The sequence below is a fragment of the Dermacentor variabilis genome, chromosome 7, assembly GCF_050947875.1.
Source record: "Dermacentor variabilis isolate Ectoservices chromosome 7, ASM5094787v1, whole genome shotgun sequence".
NCBI classification, from domain to species: domain Eukaryota; kingdom Metazoa; phylum Arthropoda; class Arachnida; order Ixodida; family Ixodidae; genus Dermacentor; species Dermacentor variabilis.
Genome location: NC_134574.1, coordinates 142,238,923 through 142,261,060, shown reverse-complemented (window position 1 = coordinate 142,261,060; position 22,138 = coordinate 142,238,923). Strand labels below are relative to the sequence as shown.

Genomic DNA, 22,138 nt, shown 5'->3' with positions numbered 1-22,138 from the left:
AGAACGTCCCAAGAAATTCCTTATATGAATGTCTGAAGAGATGCCTAGTATATATATTCAGCTGATTTTCACTGTCAACATGTCTGCTGGCCGACTTTACTTCTACAGTGCTAAAGTGTTGTTGGTAAACCCATTTCATAAATAACCTGACTGAAATTTCGCCAGGTGAATCTACAGATATTGCAGAGCAACACTACTTTTGACAGGTTTGTGCTATAGGATGACTTGAGATGCCATAAATGTGGAACAGTGAGATGGCTGCTTAATAAACGTCATGTTTGAATGCTTGAGAAATCCCAGCATATATAGTTATACACATACATACAATGGTTAATGTTTGTGCATACCTTTCTTGGAGCCGGGAGCCTCTTGACTCTCTCCAGCTTCACTAGATGCACCAGGAACATCACTTGTGACCGATTCACTAGGAGGTGGTTCGTCTTCCGCTTCAGTAAGGATAGAAATGAAGCCTTCCTTGAACTGCTCAAAGCTCACCTGCAAGAAAACCGACAATGCGCACTTCACTTAACTGCCTGCAATCAAAGGTTTCCCTCAGGAATACACGGACTCTGATCATTTAAAGTTCTGGTTAATCCAAACAAAAGGCAGGTCCGTTATATTTATTTCACTGCATTTCGAACCTGCTTAAGTTCAAGCCGAACAATTGTGGATTTCGTTCATTCATACCCTCCAGCTTTTCGGGGGAGATGAATTTCCCAATAACTGTGCAAAGTAGATACGAAAGTCAATTAAACATTTCAAGTTCAGTAACATATTATCCTCACACAGATAAAGAACGGCTAGATGCAACCACCCCTTGGGAGAACCACTCATGATGCTATGGTAATGAGAAACAGCAAATAAGTGAAGGCATCAAAGCATGACAGATTTTGAAATGGGCCAAGGGATTGACGGGGCACAGATTTTTGAATGAATCGCTCATCCAAGAGGAAAATGCGGCACAAGTACCTCCCTAAAGCTTCCAACAGCAACGTAAGCATAGCTTACCGCTTGGTCTGGTTTATTCACCAGTTCCTCACTCGTTATATAGTTGGTTTTTGCTGGCTCCAGCAGGTGCTAAAGTGGCAGCAGGTAGCAGTAGGCCAATAATCCGGTTATACCGACATGCCAGCCACACTAGAACATTTTCATATTGGTATGTTCTTGATGCAGCTTTGGCATCAATTTTCTTGCTGACTCTTAAATTAAATTTTATTTTTATTCTCCCTTATACAGCCACCAGCCACACCAACCCACAGCACTTGTGCCTAGCAAAAAACCATGCAAATAATTACATCTGGCATTTTTATGTTGCCATTTTAGTGGGAGAACAGGAGTTTGACATACACATCCTATGTTTAAGAAACAGTGTGCCCCATAACCTCCACACAATAACCCAATGCAATTGTGTCAGAGATTTCGTGAGGGAAACCATGTGATCACATGAGAGTATATTTGGCAGAGAGCTTTTGGGACATGTGGGTTTCACCGGCTTAATCAGATATTCAAATGTTTCACATCCTTAATATGCTTAATATGGCAAGAGGCTCTTGGAAGATGGCCAGTTGCATAAAATTTAAGACCGAAAACACACGCTTTAGGTAAGTGATGCCTTTTACACGATTGACGATGCAATCGCAAGCATAAAACAAACAGCCCACAGGTTTGTGAAAAAAGGTTGCAATTTCAACCAAAAGGCGAATCATCGATTGTGAGAGCAAATTATTAGATGGCTATATGAAGTAAAAATAGTAGTAGTTTTATCGGCTGTTTAAACTTGTAAACATTCACTTGCTAACTAAATTAACAAGCACGGTGCAACGCAGGCACTGGAAATCATGAACACATCTCACCCAATGACCGCGGACCCTCACTGTCAACATGTCGGTGTGAGGAAGAGCCGCAGCAGCAGTAAGCGAACGGGCCTTTGTGCTGCCTGTTCCTTTAATGCGAACTAAGTGGCGACAACACGGTGGACACAAAGCCCTCAATGCACGTAGACTCTGTACCCACCGCAGATGGCTTCTAAGATAGGGCCCATGTGGTCGCACTCAGCCACCCCATAACCAGGTAGCACCGCTGCCGGATTTCATTTTAAATAGCATTGCAACCCCACAGTTGATGTTTTCCTTCTTCGCTGCTTGGCGCTTTGGACAATAGTCATTACAATGTAAATCATGAAAAATATACCACATTTTTTATTCTCACCTCATATAAAATTCATGCTATCACAGCTTACCCATGTTTATTGCGATAGAAATTGTATGGACACTCCAGGCAAATATTCAGGGCTGCCGTGAGGTTACATATAGAGTCCAAATGCGGAAATATCCTACTGCACCCTGCGCACCATATGCTATTAGTTCAAGGGAAACTGTCCGACGTTGAAGCCATGCAAGATGGTGGCCTGATGCACGCCCATGTAGGAGGTCACATGATAAAATGTGCAAGGAGGCGCAGTTGAAAGCGTGTCTCCTCTGCTAGCCTGGCCATGGCTACCCATGGATGTCTGCATGGCTGAGAGCGTATGCCACCAGCACCCTATCTTGGAAGTAATCTCCGGCGGGTGCAAAGTTTGGGCAAGCCGAGATGGCTGGTGGCTGCATGCGCACTGTATTTCCATGCGCCTAGTGCTACGGGTCACGTAATGTCCAAGTTTCAGTGACCTGTCAGAGGAAGAGGCAGCGGAAGCATTCGCCCCATTCTGTTTACGCTCTTCAACATGCCAGCATTGTGACAGCGAGTGTCCGTGTTAATACAGTGAGATATGTTCATGTTTGCCTGTGTGCGCATGACGCCGCGCTTGTTAATTTATTAGTAAGGGAATGTTTACAGCAATATTATACCGTCAATAAAGCTATGAACCTTACTTCAAGTAGTTGTCAATTACTTTGCTATCACTATCAATGATCTGCCCTTCATGCAAAACTGCGGCTTTTCTTTTCTTTCTTGCCTGCACTATAAATGTGGTGGCTGTGCCGTTGAATTTTTGTTAAGTCATGTCTTGCAGCTTCTTCTTCTGCCTCCTTATCTTCATTTTCATCATCATCAGCCAAATTTATGTTCATTGCAAAACAAAGGCCTCTCTCGGCAGTCTCAAATTACCACCGTATTGGCATCACCCGATCACATATTACGCCTGAAAATTTCCAAGTCTCATCACCACCATCCAATTCTTTGTCGTCCTTGACTGCGATTCTCTTCACTCTTGGCGCCTGCTTCGGTTAGGCCACCGGTTACCTGCTCTATGCAATGAATGACCGGCCCAACTGCTGTTCTTCTTACCTATAGGCTTCAACTTCCCACAATAGTGCTCTCTTAGTTGGCTGTTTGACGTAGTAGTTCTGCGGAAACCCACAAGGTGGAGAGAAGTAACGAATAAAGGGAAAATCAGACATCCAACCATACGTAGCAATTGCTACAAAGGAAACCCATACGGGTTCCTCGAAAGAAAAGCCTCATAGTTGAAGAAAAATTCGTCCTGGTCCGGGACTCGAACCCGGGACCACCGCCTTTCCGGGGCAGCCGCTCTACCATCTGACCTAACCAGGCGGCTAGCAGATGGCAGGGCAAAGTCAAATTTGTCAACAACACGAAGCAAAGGCAACAGTTTGACGTAGTAGTTCTGCAGAAACCCGCAAGGTGGAGAGAAGTAATGAATAAAGGGAAAATCAGAAATCCACCCGTTCATAGAAATTGCTACAAAGGAAACCCATACGGGCTCCTTTGTCTTTCGAGGAACCCGTATGGGTTTCCTTTGTAGCAATTGCTACGAACGGGTGGATGTCTGATTTTCCCTTTATTCATTAGTTGGCTGTTTAATCGATGGGATCAAGTTGTGTTTCAAACACGCTCCACAGGAGTTAGTGGGCGGTCTGTGGAGCCACGCTGCCGTGGGCGGGGCACACCAGACAAAGCACCGGCTCTGCCATTAACTGCAATGTAGCTTGTTTGGCAGCACTGCTTTTGGATGCGGGAGGATGGTTAGTCAAGTGATATTTCCTCTTTTCTTATTTTTTTTCACGGGCTTTCTTTATCGGCCAAAAAACATAAACGGACGAAAAGTGCCCAGCTGAAAACATGTCAGCTGTAAGTTTCCTTCAATTTCCCACAAATTCTTCCGTGACAGCACGGCATTCAGAGCGGCGATTAAACAAATAGCTAATTGCAATCAATCATTAAATTGATTGGCATTAACGAATAATTACTGGTGGCTGCTCTATACCCGACTGTGAACAACGTGCAACTTGTTATCTTCGTGAATGGCCCGTCCTTTTTCTGTAACGTGATGCACGATAGCTGGGACACCCTGCATATTCAACATAAACAAGTTCGTCATGAGGGAGTTATTTCACACTGACATCGGGTCAGCAAGTCTCGCGCGTTCGGTACAGACAACAGTTCGCGTTCTCGTGGTTCGTCATGCTCGCGATCGACTGTAGCACCCTGTTCAGGTGTACAGTGAAACACCGGAAGTGGCGAGGACACCAACCGTGGCGGCGGGTCGACCGTCGCCGCCCTCTTGCCGCCGACCCAGGAGGTGGTGGACCAGGGCGGGCGCCCTGTTGGCCAGCTGCAGCCTGTGGCAGAGCAGCTGCAGGCCCCGGGCGTCCAGGCGTCCCGTCCGCTCGGTGTCGCACGCGTCGAACACCTCCCAGAGCTGGGCCACGCCGGCATCCTGCTCCTCTTCCATGCTGGAACAGGGGACAAAAAGAAGAGCGACACAATAAGGCATGTGCATTAGGGAGCACCGAACTTCTGACACCCAGGGAAAACACGGGGAAGCCGGGACGTGGAAAATTAAGACGACGAGTAAAAGCGAGAACGAGGTGAAAGCAGGAGTCAACGTTTCGGCAACTCGGCTCGTCTATTTCAAGGCGGCGTATGTTCAGCATACGTCGCCTTGAAATGTGAAAGCAGGAGCCAAAGTTTTTCAAGGCGACATGCACTTGCGACATGCAAGTGCATGCGCAAGTGCAAGGCGACGTGTGTTGAACACACGCCACCTTGAAAAACGTTGGCTCCTGCTCTCACATTTCAAGGTGACGTATGTTGAACATACGTCGCCTTGAAATAGACGAGCCGAGTTGTCGAAACGTTGGCTCCTGCTTTCACGTCGTTCTCGCTTTTGGTCACTGACTACTGACACATATTTTAGAAGTATAGAAACGCTACTCCAAGCTAATTTAACTTGTTACTAAATTTGATCATGAAATGCTGGACTTTCTCAGAAAGGAATATTTGAGGAAAATGATTATTTACCTGCAGCCCCTCCCCCTTTCGCGGCTCGTAATAAGCACTTCCACCGTCAAAAGAATGAAAAAAAATATATAGCTTTGAAAGATTACGTCGTTTTCGTGATGTAGCTGCATGGCGCGAAAAAAGCGTGGGCACAGGTAAAGAAAAGACCGGACATGAAATCGTACGAACTCGCCCAAGCTTCTGTACTTCTAAGATTACTTCGTCTGTGGAAACAGACTTCTTGTTTTTGTTTTGTTTTTGCACCTCATTAAGATATATTGACGATATGCCACGGAGGGGAACGCCCAACACGTTGATTCTTACTGTAAATGAACGCACTGAGTCCATGACGTCTGACTGATGGCGTGGAACTGGCGGCTTTATTGTCAGCGAAAACTGCCGATTCCAGCCTGACCGATAGAAAGATTTGGCCGTCATTAGCACCTTTATTAATCATTGTCTTCTCGCTTTTTCTTTTTGCCGGAGTACATGCAGATGTTTTTGAATAAGCAATCACCACTCTCAAGATATTTACTGTTTCCATAATTAGTGTCCTCTTGAAAGCTGGTCTTCAATTTCAAGAACTACAGATGCACAAGCGACGCGCGGAAGACAGAAATTACATCGCGTAGTGCTTAGCGCAAAAAAAAATGAGAATATGCAACCAAATAACCAACTTCGTCACACCCGCTGATGCAAAGGTCAAACTTAATGAAAGGCCTAAGACTATTTTCGTTCTTTCTCTTTTTTTTTTTTTTTTTTGAGAAAGGTCAACGTTTACCACAGTGCAGTCTGTGAAAGCATACGATTGAAATTTGTCCATCATCTAAACCACTTGCTGTAATTAAGGAACAGATAGAAATCTTAACTCTACGTTAATCATTAATTAGTTGATCGAGAAACGTAAAAATATGCGCAAGTAATAACCAGACAGTTGCTAACAACATGCGCCTACTTTATCAGCACGGACAGCTTCGCTTTGCAAGAAAGGACGACGTGCGAGTTTCCGACAATTAAATGTTTTCCGTCTGCTGGCGCGTGACGTCATCAAGTAGTCGACTTCGCGAAATATTCCGCACTTCCCACAAGCGCATGCGCACTTAAGGAGCGTGTCTGTTCCTCTTTATTCACCCGTTCGTCATGTGAACGAGCAATATAAATTCAGTTAACCCGCAAGCATTACACGCGGCGAAGCTGGCTTCACTGCGGCGTTACAAATTGCAAGGTGAAGCCCTCACACAGAGACGGTGAGAGCAAACTGGAACTTCTGCACGATCATTCTGTGATGCGGATAATTCAATTTTTTTTTCTCCGCGTCTTTCGCACCACATTAACCGTAGTCGAGCTAGCAGAAGGTGTTCTCATCCCTAAAGGCATCGAGGTAAGAACTACAGAGTTACCGCTGTCAGGTAATTGGCAGGAATGATGCAGAATGAAGAACTCTGCCGAGCAGGACAAATTACCGCGTATCACAGAACAAAAGCGGCGATATTGACAAGTGTGTAAGTTGTTTACGTTCTTTTTTTACGGCGACCGCTTTCAACCGGCTATAGCCGCTGTTACAATTAAAGTTCTCCCTCGGCGCAAGACGCCTGTTCTCGTATCCGAACTTCCTCCGAATGTTCTCCCCTCGGCTTCTATAGCGAAAGAACCTTTTGCAAGTAATCAGATTGCGCGCTCGAAGGGAATAGTGGTGTGCACATTCTAGAACGTGTGCGCTCACCAGTAGGATGACGCGTCTTATCCGCACATTAGATTACGTCGACGACTGGCGAGGGTTCTCGCCGCTATCGTATTGCTTGATTTGCTGGGCGCAATATTTGGATAAGACAGAGATCGAGATAAAGAGCTATGTTCTGCGACTCGCACTTGTGACACCGTCCTACTCTTCGCCGTCTCACGACGCGACAATTGATAATGATGAGCGTCTAATATCACCGTGCTTCTGAAGGGTTAAGCGAGCGAGTCGGTGCGAACTTTGAACTCCCCGACGTTTCTCAGAGTGCAAGTTATTCAAATGCCAGACGTGAATGACGCGATATGAGTGTCACCTTGCATGTACGCGCAACAAAGGGATTTTCGAAATTATAGAGTTAACTTCTCGGCGTATATAACGGATTATCATTCGCAAAAATACGGAAATAACGCAGATGTAAACGTCGACAGCCGCATTTGGTGGCGTAAAGGTGCCGGCAGCATCGTAATTAGGGGTGTCTACCCTCCGGTTCGTCTCTCTCTCTCTCTCTCTCTCTCTCTCTCTCTCTCTCTCTCTCTCTCTCTCTCTCTCTTCTTTTTTTTTCTGGTACAACAGGAAACGCAGTAACGTTTAGGGTACTTCACGGCACAACAAACTACCAGAGGACGTCCTATACCGTTGTAAACTGCAATACACACATATGAAGAGGTCTTACGACACTCACTTTCTTGATGGTGATAATTTTTTTCGTAACTCAGTCTCACTGTTCTTTCCGACCTTTGCAGTGTTTGTAACATGGTTTCGCACACTGTTCAAGCCCTTTCCTCCTCTTTTTTTTTTTTTTTCATCGAACTTGCATCGCGTTTTGCTGTATGTAAACTGTCTTTTTCATAAATTTACTTCTATATTTGCTGTGTTTGTTCTCTGTTCTAACTTTTGGTTTATTTTCTGCCTTCTCTCTCTCTCTCTGTCATTATTATTATTAGTAGTAGTAGTAATAGTAGTAGTAGTAGTAGTAGTAGTAGTAGTAGTAGTAGTAGTATTTGATGGGAAACATAAAAACAAACGAGAGAGATAAGACATCTAGCAATTATTAGAACGTCCCTCCCCAACTTCTTCCTAGAAGGTCAATAGCTTCAGGCCGATCCGAGGTCCACAAGGACATTCTGAATTATTTCAGCTACACGTAACCTTCGGCGAAATTCGATGCAGCGGTTATCATTTCAAAATAACGTCGCGTCTTTGTCCCTGTCCTCCGCCTGCCCCACCCTTGTGTTTGCTTGTTCACTTTAATAGCATACTGGCGCTGTTACATACAGACCCTTTCTCAGCATTGGGCAAGTTCTCCGGGCACAACCCCTAGTCGACGTCTTCCAACTGTGGTGCGCAGGTGCGCGTTGACAGTGTTGCCAGACTCGCCAGGCAGGCTGGTTATCCCACCGCCTTCGTGTGTCGCGCCTACACCACTTAGATAGCACAATGCATGTTCACTACGTTACGCTACTAGCCCAGAATTTCCATTGCCGGCGTAACGAAAGCGGTGACGTCAAAATCACTGCTGCTTACTCGGGAGCTGCCCCATTAGATTTTATGGCAGTCGGGCCACTAGCATGACGTCAAGGACCGAAGTGAATAGGCCTTGCGCTATCAAGGTGGTGGTGTTCACAGGGGGAGCTTTTGTCTCTCCTTTCCCTTTAAGGTGACGCTTCCCGAAAGTATACATGGAGGCCAGCACGTGTCGAGGTGGTTGACCTTAGTCCAGAGAAAAGTTACTTTGCAGCACTAAAAGGTAGTTCGGGAACTAACAGGCAAGGAGGCAGTGCGGGAAGGATGCGGCCATCGGAAGCGAGGGCCCAGTGAGTGTCCCCATTGGCCTAACATCCCGCCGGCTCACGGTTGGAGGAAAATGACGACACCTGCACGGGCTCGCCGACTGGCTGTAAGTTACGCGACCCCGACGAACTGAAAGGGTTATATATAAGCCAGAGACCCATCGAAAAAAAAGAGATGTTCAGTGACGTCATTGCCGCGGGCCGCAGCGTACGAGTTGCTGCCGGCCGTCGATGACTTTTTAGTGTTATTTTGCCTGCTGCCAAGTCCAGTACATAATGTAAATAAACCTTCCGTTCTCAAAGTCCACCTCAATGTCGGCCAACTCCTGCACTCAACAACAGACTCTAATAGCGCCTGTCGTCGCATGTGAAGGAGGTCTACAGGTCAAACGACTACGCGGAGATGACAGAGTTGCAGGTGTATATGTAGAGGTCCTCAAATGAACGAAGCCGGGACAAGTAAAACGACGAGGCGACGACGCCGCAATTGTTCCATCGAGGTCGACAGCCCGAACGGAGATGAAGGAGAGAGAGAGCGCGAAATGAAGCAATACGCGCGTGTCCAGTTGGGTCCTCTCGGATCTGGGTTGCCACTGCGCCGTCGCTCCAAGCCAGGGTAATGTGGCTGCGGGAACGATACGCCCGGCGCCTGCCGAGCTCGCTCGAAACCGGACAATGGTTCATCACCGCGCGGTCGCCTACATGCAGGCGTCGTCGCACAAAGGGTGCCACCACCGACCGCTCTGCCTCGCACACCGTTTCTTTCGGCGTACAGACCAAGTGGGGTTTTTTTTTTCTTTTTTACATGCGGCAAGACCTCGTTACAACGTAGCCGTCGGGATGGACTGCTGCTGCGTCGAATAAATCCGGAGAAAAAGCTGTTAGACTTATATTGAACAAATCTTCCGAATACGATTTTCCCACCGAACCGATAGAAATTATTGACATCCAACAGCTCTCCTGCGTAAGTAAAAGAATTAAAGGAACAAACACGAAGTCTAAAGCTGCTTCATGCTAACAAATTATAACGTTACATTAGATTAGTTTGTTACATTAACGTAACAAATTATAACGTCGTTACATTATCATCGCGGTTATATCAAAAGAACCCAGTAGTAATTGAAAAGGCGTTACAACACCGCCTTTCGCGATAACAATTTTAGTCGCTTGATTTGTGTATCATTTCTGGATGTTCACTTGTTCCCACTGTACGTAAATGTTGCCCTCCCTGGCGGGACCATGCGCGCAGTATGAAATAAATAAATAAACAAATAAATAAATAAATATCAAGATTCGCGTTTTCAGACTCGAAACACGCAAATCGTGCACTTTCAATCAATGCAACTGCGTCGCCGTCGTCCTCCTCGCGTATGGTCATCAACACAAGCAAAATGCATCTTGTTGTCGAAGTTATCACGCCTATCGGCACGACACCGCTGTTCGATATCGTCGGAACATGATGGCCTCCTTTCAAAGATATCTGTGCCACCCCACCCCTATAGCAGCACACAAAGCGGCGTCAATCTAGGCGTAATGTAATGTAATGCTGACTCTGCGCCCAACAAACGTTGGGCGCCAGCATCGCGCTAATAATGGTCCGGCTTCCAGTGCTACATTGAGGTGTTGATTTATTTTTATTACTGAATGAATGAATGAATGAATGAATGAATGAATGAATGAATGAATGAATGAATGAATGAATGAATGAATGAATGAATGAATGACCGTGTAGGAAGGCCCCGTGAAGAAGGAAACAAGGAGTAAACGACAAAACTAATATAGTTCGCGCAAGTCTGCTTCGACCAAAAAAGTTCCATTCATCTTCGGTGAGTCCATGCACGCATTGAGCCCACAACCTCATTATTGCTTTTCTTTTTTTTCTGACTTCGTGCGCAATTCGCCCAACTGGTGTTTGCTGTTTATTAAACGATGCAAGCTTGGGAATATAGACAACCAAAGTGCCGGCTATGTACCACACAAACATCAAGAATAGACCCTATCGACTAAGAAATGAAGGAGCGGGGGGAAAATAGTAAAGAAGAAGCAAGTCAAAAAAGGAAAGAAAAATACTTGTATGAATAAAATACCATATAAGTAAACATAAACAGCGTACCATTTTTGATATGCACGGTAATCCCGTGCCTCAATGAGCGTGCGTGACAGAACATACGTCTGTGCGGCTTTCGTGTTATGCATTCGTGTTCCAGCTAACGCAGAGCAGCATCTTCTGCACTTCATTTGTTGTTGTTGTTTCGGTTTCCTTGTTCGTTCCTCCTTTGGCCACAGCCATTCAGTGTTTACACTGCCGCCGCAGTTTCTTTTTTTTTTTCCGTCTAGTAAGACAAGACGCACTCGTTCGAAGGGCACGCCGCCGTGGCGTTCATTATTTTCTAAACGTGCGAATAAACCGTGCCGTGCACAAGCAACGCCCCGCACGCGAACGCGACCGTTCTCGAGCGACCACCGGAGTGGACGGTACGAAGAAAAGAAGCAAAGAGAGAGAGAGAGAGAGAAACTGCACACGTCGTGGAGACAGAGAGAGGAGCTGGCACGGTAGCATTTAAAGGTCTCCAAAAAAGGAAGATTGCGGGAGGGGGAAAAAAAAAGCAATGCAAGGTCGGTGCACAATGGAAACGGCAGCTTCAGCAGATGGGAACATCCGTGGCGAGCACCAAGGCAGAAGCGCCCACGAAAAAGCGAACGAGTGGGTCACGGGGACAAAGGAAGAGAAGTATGAGCAAGAAAGAAGACGAGCCGTCACTGTCTTTACATCATCGTCGTCGTCACGTACTAAACGCCGTTTCGGTGGAGGAACGCCCGCACGCGCGCGCCCACACAACAGGCAAACGACTTTTGGTCTGCAGAGCCCGCAGAAGCTGCAGCGCCGCGAAGTCGCCGCCCAAAGCAACGGGCGGCGACTCAATTTTAAGAACCGCCGCACACCCACGTGCGCGAACAACAACTGCCCATTTCCAAACCGAACCCCTCCCCGTTCTTTTTATTAGATTTGCCTGAACAGCCGACAGCTGTTATTCCAGGTCGCCCCTCTTGTACACCTCACCAAAGCTGGTCGTTGTCCGGTTTCGACCCCGTAGAGTCGGCTAAACCTGGGAACTAAACCTGGGAGTGTTAACGCTCCCAGGTTTAGCTCTAGTGGATAAACATAGAAGCCTCGGAAAGAGGATGGGAAAACGGCGCCGCCGTACCTCAGCTGGTAAGAGCATCGCACACGTGGGCTCGTGCCCCGTCTGCAGCCAGTTTTTTTTTTTTTTGCTTTCCTTCACCTCCATTTTCATTAATTTATGATTTTCTTAATTCAATTAATCAGTACACTTAATTTCCCCTGCGCTGTCCTTGGTGTCTTGCTGGCTTCTTACGACACACACACACACACACACACGCACGCACGCACGCACACACACACACACACGTACGTACGTACATACATACATACATACATACATATATACATACATACATACATACATACATACATACATACATACATACATACATACATACATACATACATACATACATACATACATACATACATACATACATACATACATACATACATACATACATACATAATTCAAGGAATAGAAGCGTGTAGGAAATTAACATGACTTCGCTGACGTCATCAAGAGAGATAAAACGGCGTTAAGCGAGTATGCGGGCACCGATCGACAATCTCTGTTCCGGCAGGCAAGCAGAACATACGTACATGTCGTTGGATTCTCTATGGCCGAAAAAATTACGCCCGTCGCAGTTCAAATCAGCTTGTCTGCCACCCCCACACATGCGGCGAAATTTACGACAAAAACACATCTAGAATTGAAAAGGGAATATATCATAAATCACAAACAGTCGCTGTTCGACTCCGAGACCCAATCAAACAGGAAGGGTGTACAATTCGCCCATCGGAAATGTTCTTACACCTCATATACGTTTTTTTTTTTCTCGCTTTCCGCTATTCGATGGTGAAGAGCCGTGAAAGAAAGAAAGAAAGAAAATGAATCACCAGCAGCACTGCCATAGTCGGGGCTACGAAACTCGCAGGCAGAGTCCACCCCCTCACATTTGCACGCGACAGTTCGTCCCACGACCGCCTGCGACTTTCGGAAACCAACCATGCAAAAATTAGATAAACAAAAAATCTGCCGCAGCAGCAGCCCACGCGCGCACAAAACGCGACGCGCCGCGAGACCTCTTTTCCGTCCGTTTTTCGCTGACGAACGGGCGTTGTCTTCCGCGGCGGGCGCTTGGCCGGCAAAAACCTAGTTTCTATTTTTCGGTCGCGGGCAATCTCTCTCTCTCTCCCTCTCTCTCTCTCTCTCTCTCTCTCTCTCTCTCTCTCTCTCTCTCCCTCCTTCGTTCGTTTTATTCGGAGATGCGGCTGACGAACCCACCGGCATCCTCCTCTTATCAAAAGCAGAAGCGCGTTGCGCGTGAGTGTGCCCTGCGGAGCTGCCTGCCTGGCACGGAGGAAGTTCGAGGCACGGTTTTCTTTTATTGTTTTATTTTGACACGAGCACGGAGGAAGTTCGAGGCACGGATTTTTTTTTTTTTTATTGTTTTACTTTGACACGCCGCATTATGTTCCCCCAAGGTCTGAAGAGCGAAGCCCGTTCATTTTTTCTTTCTTTTACTGTTATTATCATTAAAATAATAACCATCTGTTGGTTCTGCCACATCTCGACGCCGCCCACACTCCCGCAGTGAGATCACCGGAGCGAGTCGCACACACGAGTTGCCCGTGCAAACGCGCCTACGCACATAATTCGAGACCCGTGTGTGTGTGTGTGCGCGTGCGCGTGCGTGTGCGTGCGTGTGCGTGCGCGTGCGTGTGCGTGCGTGCGTGTGCGCGTGTGTGTGTGCGTGTGCGTGTGTGTGCGCGCGTGCGTGCGTGCGCGCGCGCGTTTGACGAGAGACGAAAAGCTGCGCGTGCGCGTGGCTTTCAATCCCACTTCAGAATTTGCAACAACACCTGCCAGTCCTGTCCTATGTGTTCCTTCGACTTCGTCTTTGGCGCTTTTTTGTTAAAACCGTTAGAATTTGCGGTTACGCATCCAACGACGCGCAAAGCTCCCGGCCACACCCGCCACGTGCACCAATGACAGCGCGAGGAACGCAGCAAGTTGCAACTCGCTGAGTAGCAGCTTACTGCCAAGCGCTACTCGTTGCTACTCGCTGCCTTCAGTTGTGCATTTACCAACGTGCGCTCTATAGCAATTAGTTCAATCGACCACTCGATATCGTGAACCATCGCGTTCGCCATTATCGCGCGAAGTTACAATGTGCGCCGCTGCTATATGCGAAGCATCGTCGGCGAAAAATGACCATTTTGAAGCGAAGCTTCTAGCTATAGCATTCTAGTTGGTCGGAATTTCTCGTGTCCGTGTGCGCGCGTTGCTCGTACAACAAAGAAAAGGGGGGGGGGGAGCTGGAAAAGGGCGTTCGTGTTTGAGTTTCTGCGAAAAAGAATTATGCTTTTTTTTCGCATATTCGAATTACAATCCGATGCTGTCACGTCTGCAGGTTGCGTGTACGTCGTACGTTAACGAATGTTGTGACGCACTTTCCTGCGAGAAATTCAATTAGTTCAGCAACGCACTTGCGCTCTGCCTCGGAGGGCCTACAAGAATGAGGATGCATGCTGCGCCTCCACACACCGTGCGTGCGCGATTGACGTATACGTCGCCTGTTCCCCCTGTTCCCCCTGTATTAATTCCCCCTGTATTTAGTTCTATGCGGCACAGCGTGTCGCGGAAACACTCGGTATGTATCGAAGCTTCCTACGCCAGCAGCACACGTTCACCCTTTCGTCCGGCATCTTCCGCGAGGGGGGCGGTAAGAGGGGGCAGCGAGAGGGAAAAAATACCGGCCCTCCGGGTAAGGAAAAGATAAGCATAACGGCCGCTCTTGGCACGGCTAATCTCTGAAAAGTCGGGGGGAGGGGGGGGCAATTAGGTACGCAAAATCTATACAGCGGCACCCTTCCAGAGGAACTGCATCGCGGAAGGCTCGCGGGCGCATTCTTCGACCGCCAATTAGCGAGCGCCGAAGCGTGCGCCGCTCCCGTTAACCTGCGTTCCTTCGTCCGCGCAACGAAAGGGAAGAAGTATAAGCACGAAACACGGAGCGCCGATATCTGCCGCATCGGTTGTTCGAATGAAATTGCGGCTGCAAAACGCCGGTCGGTCGACAGCTCTGAATCGCTGACCTGAACGTTTGTCCTCCTTTGGCCCAAGAGAAAAAAAAAAAAGAGATACGCTTACGGAGTACTACAAATACCGTTTAACGCCCTCATTGCCAACGTGTCTCTTCTAAACCGGACAAAAGAAACTTGAAGTCTCTATCCATAAAAGATTTTCTACAGCTTAATTCCTGGACGGCAACCTCGAAATGTTTAATGGAGGATGTTATAACTATATTATCGCAACGTTCGAATACACATTATAGCCGGTTTGGCTTAGTTGCTTCCAGCCCGCTGTAATGTGTGCTCGAATGTTACGATAGCTCGTCGGTGTTGATTCCTTTACGCGTGACACATACGGGCACCGGGGACTGACCACACATCGAGATATGAAATGACTCGCACAAATGTAACAGTTCTCAAAAAAAAAAAGAAATTAAGCAAAATCGGGCAAAGACTAATCTATATTTGACTATCCGAGTATGCGAATAGCCGAAACCCGACATACGAGTATATGAGGCGTGCATACTGCGACCGCGCTCCTCCTCTCGCGCTTTCTCTCTAGACATGCTGCGCCTTCTGGCGGCGCCGCCGTGAAGTATGCGCATACCTAGCGCCACATATACACAGTAATTCAAGTTGGCGTCAAAGAGCTTCCCTGAAGTACTACACATACCGAATTGTACATAGCCACGCGAAATACTGGCTGTTATTATTATTGTTGTTGTTGTTGTAGACTCCGCAACCTTCGGGATCGGACCACATATTTAGACTGCACAATCTCCGGGAACGACCCATGCGTTTGGCGGTATAGCTAGATAGCCGAAAACTGGTCCGACAATGGATGTAATGCTATCCGCATTATAAGAAATACGATGTGAAAAAGGAAAAGTGAGTAGAGATAATAAAAGAACACGTTACAAAAAAAAAGAGATATCGCAAGAGACGCGACACCCGTATAGCAAAGCAAGCTGCTGGACGATTCAATGAACTCGCAAAGTGCAGCGCAATTTGTCCTCCGGCCGCAGTCAAACTACATCAGCCTCTGACTTCTTCCTGCCAAGGTTAATTATATGACAGCGACTGAGGCAACGGACGCAGACGACAGCGAAAACACCATTTCCAGTGACGAAAGGAGCCCGTAACAGAAATCGCGTAGCAAAACACAATCACAGACAATGAAAATAGACCTTCACTACACACATAAACCGTGTTGTAGGCTCTCTTTCGTTTTGTCTCACTGCGTTTAAAATTTCTCCGTAGAGACACACGCACCGACTATAGCCCTGCAGCAAGTTGTACTCGGGTGTATTAATGTACACTAACACAGTAACACAAATACATGGAATAGGCAGTTGCTACTTTCTGCATTATTTGTCTTTATTCAAGAATTTCCCCGCAGTTTCCCATAGGCATTGAAGCAGTGGGGGTTACATCATGCATACGAACAAGTCTACGTTTTCAAAACATGCTTCCACATCAGGCAGCTTATTCCATTCCGCGATGCTCTTCGGGGGCAAAAAAAAAAAAGAGTCATCGAGCAGGCGCGTCTTGGGCCGGTTTTCTTGTTCTTGTTTCTTTTTTTCTTTTTTAGGACATGATCAGTTTGTTTGGAAATGTAAAATGGTTCTCTAATGTAGTATGTGTCTGTATCAATCCCAGCTTTAGTGTTGAATATCTGAAAGAAGGGCTTCATCCTCAATTTTCCTCGTCTCAAAGACAGTGGTTGCCAACTCAAATCTTACTTCATCATGGTGACGGCTCTCCCTTCTACACCGGGTCAGGGCAAACCTGGCCGCCCCGTTAAGGACACCTTCTTTTAAGAGAAACCAACGTGCTTTCACCATATGAATCCTACAGAGGGCAAGCATATCCTAATGTCGGCCTTACTCGTCCTCCCATCGTTCATTGATATTACGTACGACATAAAGGTCAACAAACTAATTTTCGTGCATCAAATCGAGCTCAACTGACAAAAGCAGCGACTGCTTCGGGGTAATACAGGCGAAGAAGCGTTCCAGTTGCATCGTTACAGGTTAGGTTTTCCTTTTAACAGTGCCCAACGCTGTATGCTTTGTCACAGGTCGCCGTATACGCGAGCCTGACAGCAGACCCGTTTTGTACACCGCGAAAGCGACAGCCGCAACGCAACAGACATTACGACGAAACACAAACAAACGGGCGCTTCTAAATGCCGTATTACGGGCCTCGCTTCACCCCCGGTCTGTCAACGGTCAAATTTCCCACTCCCGAAGGAACCAGTCGATCACCACCGGGGGCCAATTCTCGAACGGCAAGAGTTCGACGACACAAAGCGCGATACGGCTAAAGGAAGGAAGGAAGCCGCGGCGAATACATACATACTGCACTACAGAGCCGTGAAAACAGGAACATCGGGGGTGGTCGCACACGACGGGCTCTACCGGGGGTCAATGACCGCCGGACGGTCGCTGTCCGAAAAAAAAAAAAGAAAAAAAAAAACCCGAAGGGTACCCGCTGCCAAACAAAGGGAACTGACTCGATCGTTGACACAGCCGTGCTCTCGCGCTTTTTTTCTTTCACCTCCCGTTCTATTTCTTCCTTCCTTTCTTTCTTTCTTTCTTTCTTACTGTTTCTCTCCGTGTCGTTTCGCTGTTCGCCAACTCCTCCCACCAGGCTCTGGCTTCGCCGTCAAAGTCGAGCGACTCTCGGGGACCTCGAAAATCGCAAAGCACGGCGCGCGCGCGTTGTCATGGTTGCGCGCATTTCGATCATTTACACCGTGCCGCCGCCGCCACGCGCCAATCGCAGCCACGCATCACTGCACATTCGGCCGCCGCCACGGCGTCACGCGTCGAATTATTCATCGGAGAGATGGACACACGTCGCGATGGAAGGAACACCGCGGTGACCGGTGCGCGCGCGGCGTTACACCGGGTTACACCGGGTGCGACACCACGCGTACGATAGATGCACTCGTTCCTGGGTCCCCGTATTCGCGGTCGATCAGATTGACCGAGGTAGGAAAAAAAAAAAGAATGTTCGTACAGTCCGATCTGCTGCTAAAGGATATAGAGACACATTTATTGTGGTAGAAACAGCTGAAAGGCCTGCCCGAGTTCTGACCTGCTATTTAGAATTGGAGAGAAAAAAAAGAGCGAAACGAGAAAAAAAAATGTGGTAACGATGAGCGCGATGTGATGGTGTGAATGAACTTGAACCGCCGAAGGCTACTCCATAGAGTGTCCGGCTCTTACTTTGCTGGCGCTACCTCAAGGTGCCGACTGAAGCTATATACGTGGACGCACAGCGCAGGTGTGGAGAAAGACCGTGACACCGTTAGCAACCGGAAACGATCTGCTGCAAAGCCGTGAGATCGTACTACACTTTCCAGATGAGAAAACATTTGCAGGTGCGCTCTACATTCGTGCGTTCTTGAACAGCGGAGCCGTATATAGCTAGGGCACCACAATTTTCGTGTCAGCACATAAAAACTATCATCATCAATGGCTCATACCCCCCGTAAGCACTCATATCCCCGCAAGCAAGCAAAAAAAATATAATGGCTCATAGCCCCGTAAGGCAGAGGCTACAAGCGCTCAGCAGTGTTTCCATTATTCCTAAGAACGCACATAACATACAGAACAGCATGTCGAAAACTGTCATCATCAATGGCTTATACCCTCGTAAGCCATGGCTCATACCCCCCGTAAGCAATGGCTCATACCCCCGTAAGCAAGCAAAAAAAATATAATGGCTCATAGCCCCGTAAGGCAGAGGCTACAAGCGCTCAGCAGTGTTTCCATTATTCCTAAGAACGCACATAACATACAGAACAGCATGTCGAAAACTGTCATCATCAATGGCTTATACCCTCGTAAGCCATGGCTCATACCCCCCGTAAGCAATGGTTCATACCCCCGTAAGCAAGCAAAAAATGCAATGACTCATAGGCCCGTAAGGTTCACGGCTACTCACTTCGCGTCATTTAGCTGCGATGACACTACCCCTGTTTTCGTTGTCGGTGATTTCGGTGTGGATGCGTCGTGTACCGAAAGGGGAGCGGTTTACGCGTTTCGTGTTGCTTGCGATGCCAGAACGATCCGGCCCAACCAAACACCCAGAGGCATGCGCGCATCGATTTAACATTATCAAAGAATGCGCTTGCAGTTGCGAGTATATGCAGATCAGTGTATATCATAGCGACCACAAAGCCACTGTGACCGTCGTTACTAAGTGACAACCAGTGACGCAATAAAGCCTTTACTACAAGTTTTCTCACCACGACGTTTACAGCTCCGCCGCTCATCCACCTTCGCAGGGCGGAATGGTTTTGATTTTTTTTTAACAGGACCACTAGTACGTCTATGAGCCTGTAGAGTTAGTATAACTTTATGAATAAGCACGGCCACCAAAGGCGTAGCTGCCTCCGAGATCATTCCGGTGCACCTTGCGTCGGTGCAATTTCGGAGGCCAGGCCAAAGGCACAGTTTCCTATCGATACATATACTAAAGGGAAATCTGGTGCTAGCGCCTTCACGCGGCAACCCTAAAGATTTTTTCGTCCAGCATGGGAATGCTTAGTGGCGCGAAGCTAGTTATTTTGTCTTCGAAAAACAACATTCTTGTTTTGACCTAATATTACCACTTCAAATTTGCTGTAAATGAATGATTAGTCGCGCTTAGGGCTTAATTCTTTTATCGCTGTATTATATCTTTATTTTACTTATTCGTTTCATTTCGTGCTGCCAGCCTGACTATCAGACCCTAGGCAGGAGTGGGTAGTACCAAAAATACGTAGTGGGTAGCACACAAAAGTGCAAATGTAGTTGGTAATACAATAATATGTAAGAAAAAAAGAACAGCACGCGACAATTGAGAGAAAGCCATATCTCAATAAAGAAGATAGGATATCGCAAGTAGAAATAATAAGAGAAAAATTCAAAAGCCCAGGCCGGAACAACAGCATGGTAGAAAGCAACCCGGCAGGTACACAAACAACGGCAAGTAGAAATAACTTCATCACCAAGAGAACAAAGAACAAACATCACAAAGAGTGTCACCAAAGGAAGCCCCCCCCCCCCCAAAAAAAAAAAAGGTGATTGTCACTGCCAAAAAGCTATCTTGATCTAGCCAAAGGCATACACAAAAGCGTTGAGAATTATCAACACGGTCGAACTTACCGAACAGAACGAAGTTGCCGTCAACGCAAGATAATCCACCGCTCTAAAGAAATGTATTTCGACTAGAGCACAACACAGGCACATTACCATGAACAAGAGAAGGAGCCGCAGTGTATACGGAATACCGATCGTATACGGTGGATCGAATGAAGCAAATATTTCACACGATGTGCATCTGAACGAAAAAAGACAGGGTAAATGAAGATCCCACTGTAGCTTTTGGCAATGAATCGAAGTGTATTTTTCTTCTTTTTTTTTTAACTAAGCTGCTAGAAACTCAATGTGCTGTACGCAGGAGGTGGTGGTTCTTTTTAGGCCTCTCAATTCCGAACCAGAACTGCGCGAAACAGGGCCACGGATTATTCGAAGATGCATTTCTGCGCCACCCATTGGCACGCCTCGGGCAGCAGGCTCCCATAAATTGAGCTCGGAGGCCGAAACCTTGGCGACGCGCGGACGTACATTTGGGAAATATCGGGGAGCGCGCATATTTGTCTACGGCACAACCTCGAGCACTTGCGCAATAGGCATTGCTGACTGAAAGTCACGTTTCCGAGAAAAAAACAGCTTTGGTGTTTGTTTGTTTGTTTGTTTGTTTGTTTGTTTGTTGACGTCGGGTATGTCCTGCAAAAAACCTCCCTGCCTTTCCTCTTGTGGGAGGAGGCACGGAGACGCTGCGCCATGACCAAACGTTTATTCAGGCCGGCGCCAGCCACGGTGCCGCGGCGATTTCGGGAGCAGCAGCTGTACCGCAGCCGCACAGGTCGAGCGCGCCTGCGGAGTGTTCCATCCTCGCGCCACATGCAACTGAGCCGCCGTCTTCTTTGCCGGCTCCAGAGGCGATAGTCCGCACCCTCCCTGCTAGCGCGAAGCGCGATTGAAATATGTGCAAAAGACGCGCGTATGAAAAGAAGAGTGACTGCGAGCCCACGCACACACGACTGGCAATTTGTAGCGTCCGTTCAGAAGCGCTCGTAAAAAAAAAAAAAAAGAAAGAAGTCCGGGTAATTCTCGCTCTGTCGACGTCTGCGCGCTTTGTGCAGTGCGACTCGGCAAGCAGAGCTGAGGCCTACTGGCCTTCTCCGATACTCTCTCTCTCTCTCTCTCTCTCTCTCTCTCTGAGATACTCGTACGCGAATCACTGAAGTGTAAAGTGTTAACGGTTCACATGAGTAGTAGCTCCCTTACTCATAATGGCGCAGCAACACCTGTACAGCCTCGGAGGCGCGAAGCCGGCCCCCGAACACGAGCCGATGGTGCCGCGAGATGCGGTCACGCTACGCCGGCCACCGCGGCCGAAGCCGCCGGGCGTGGCCTCGCGTCGAGCGTTTGGGTCGGGCAGACCGCAGCGGCAGCGCGCCTAGGCGGCGCTGATCTGCATCGCGTAGACGTCCTCATCACAGGGCTGGCCTTGAGTCGCGCACGCCGCACCACGGTTGCCGACGAAACGCGCGGGGTTGGCGCTCGTGGCGGCGCCCGAAGGCGTCGCGGAACCGAAGTGATTCGGCGCATTTGCGGGTCGTGCAGGCGTGTCCGAACGAGCGCATCCAGCCGAGGCGACGAAAAAACAAAAAAACAAACGAGGGCTGAAGAGCGCTGACGCGCATCCCCTTAAAGACCCTTCTAAAGAGGCGCCAGTAAAGATTAGATCAGTCGAGACTGATATATTGCTCTTTCGAAACACCGTTTTCGACCATTCCACGGCATGCGGTTACGATTACTGCGAGAGAGAGAGAGAGAAAAAAAAATGAAGGTCGAAGTTCTGTTTCACGAACTTGGCGCCGAAAACCAAGCGCCGGTATACGTCGGTGTGACGTCACAAATTTCGATCGAACACCTTCGTGTTCGGGTCGTTGTCAATCGTTAAACGTACTCGGAGCTTGACCAAGTTCAACGATTGGCTCCATCAGAACGCAACGTAGTCCCTCCATCTTTGCCGACAGGGAATTGCATAACTGCGCCCCTGCAGACGATCGCCAAAATTTGTGACGTCACGCCGAGCTGGTGC

General features: G+C 47.9%; 1 protein-coding gene across 1 annotated transcript in view; it reads right to left on the bottom strand.

Moving 5' to 3' along the window:
• The window catches only part of LOC142588871 (uncharacterized), a 517,173-nt gene that overhangs the window by 427,652 nt on the left and 67,383 nt on the right, over positions 1-22,138 (bottom strand). The window contains exons 2-3 of the mRNA XM_075700690.1: positions 4,493-4,694; positions 348-495 (exon numbers count right to left, since the gene is read on the bottom strand). Of these exons, the coding sequence (XP_075556805.1) occupies positions 348-495; positions 4,493-4,693 (349 nt within the window). The 5' untranslated portion in view covers position 4,694. The remainder of the gene's footprint in view (positions 1-347; positions 496-4,492; positions 4,695-22,138) is intronic.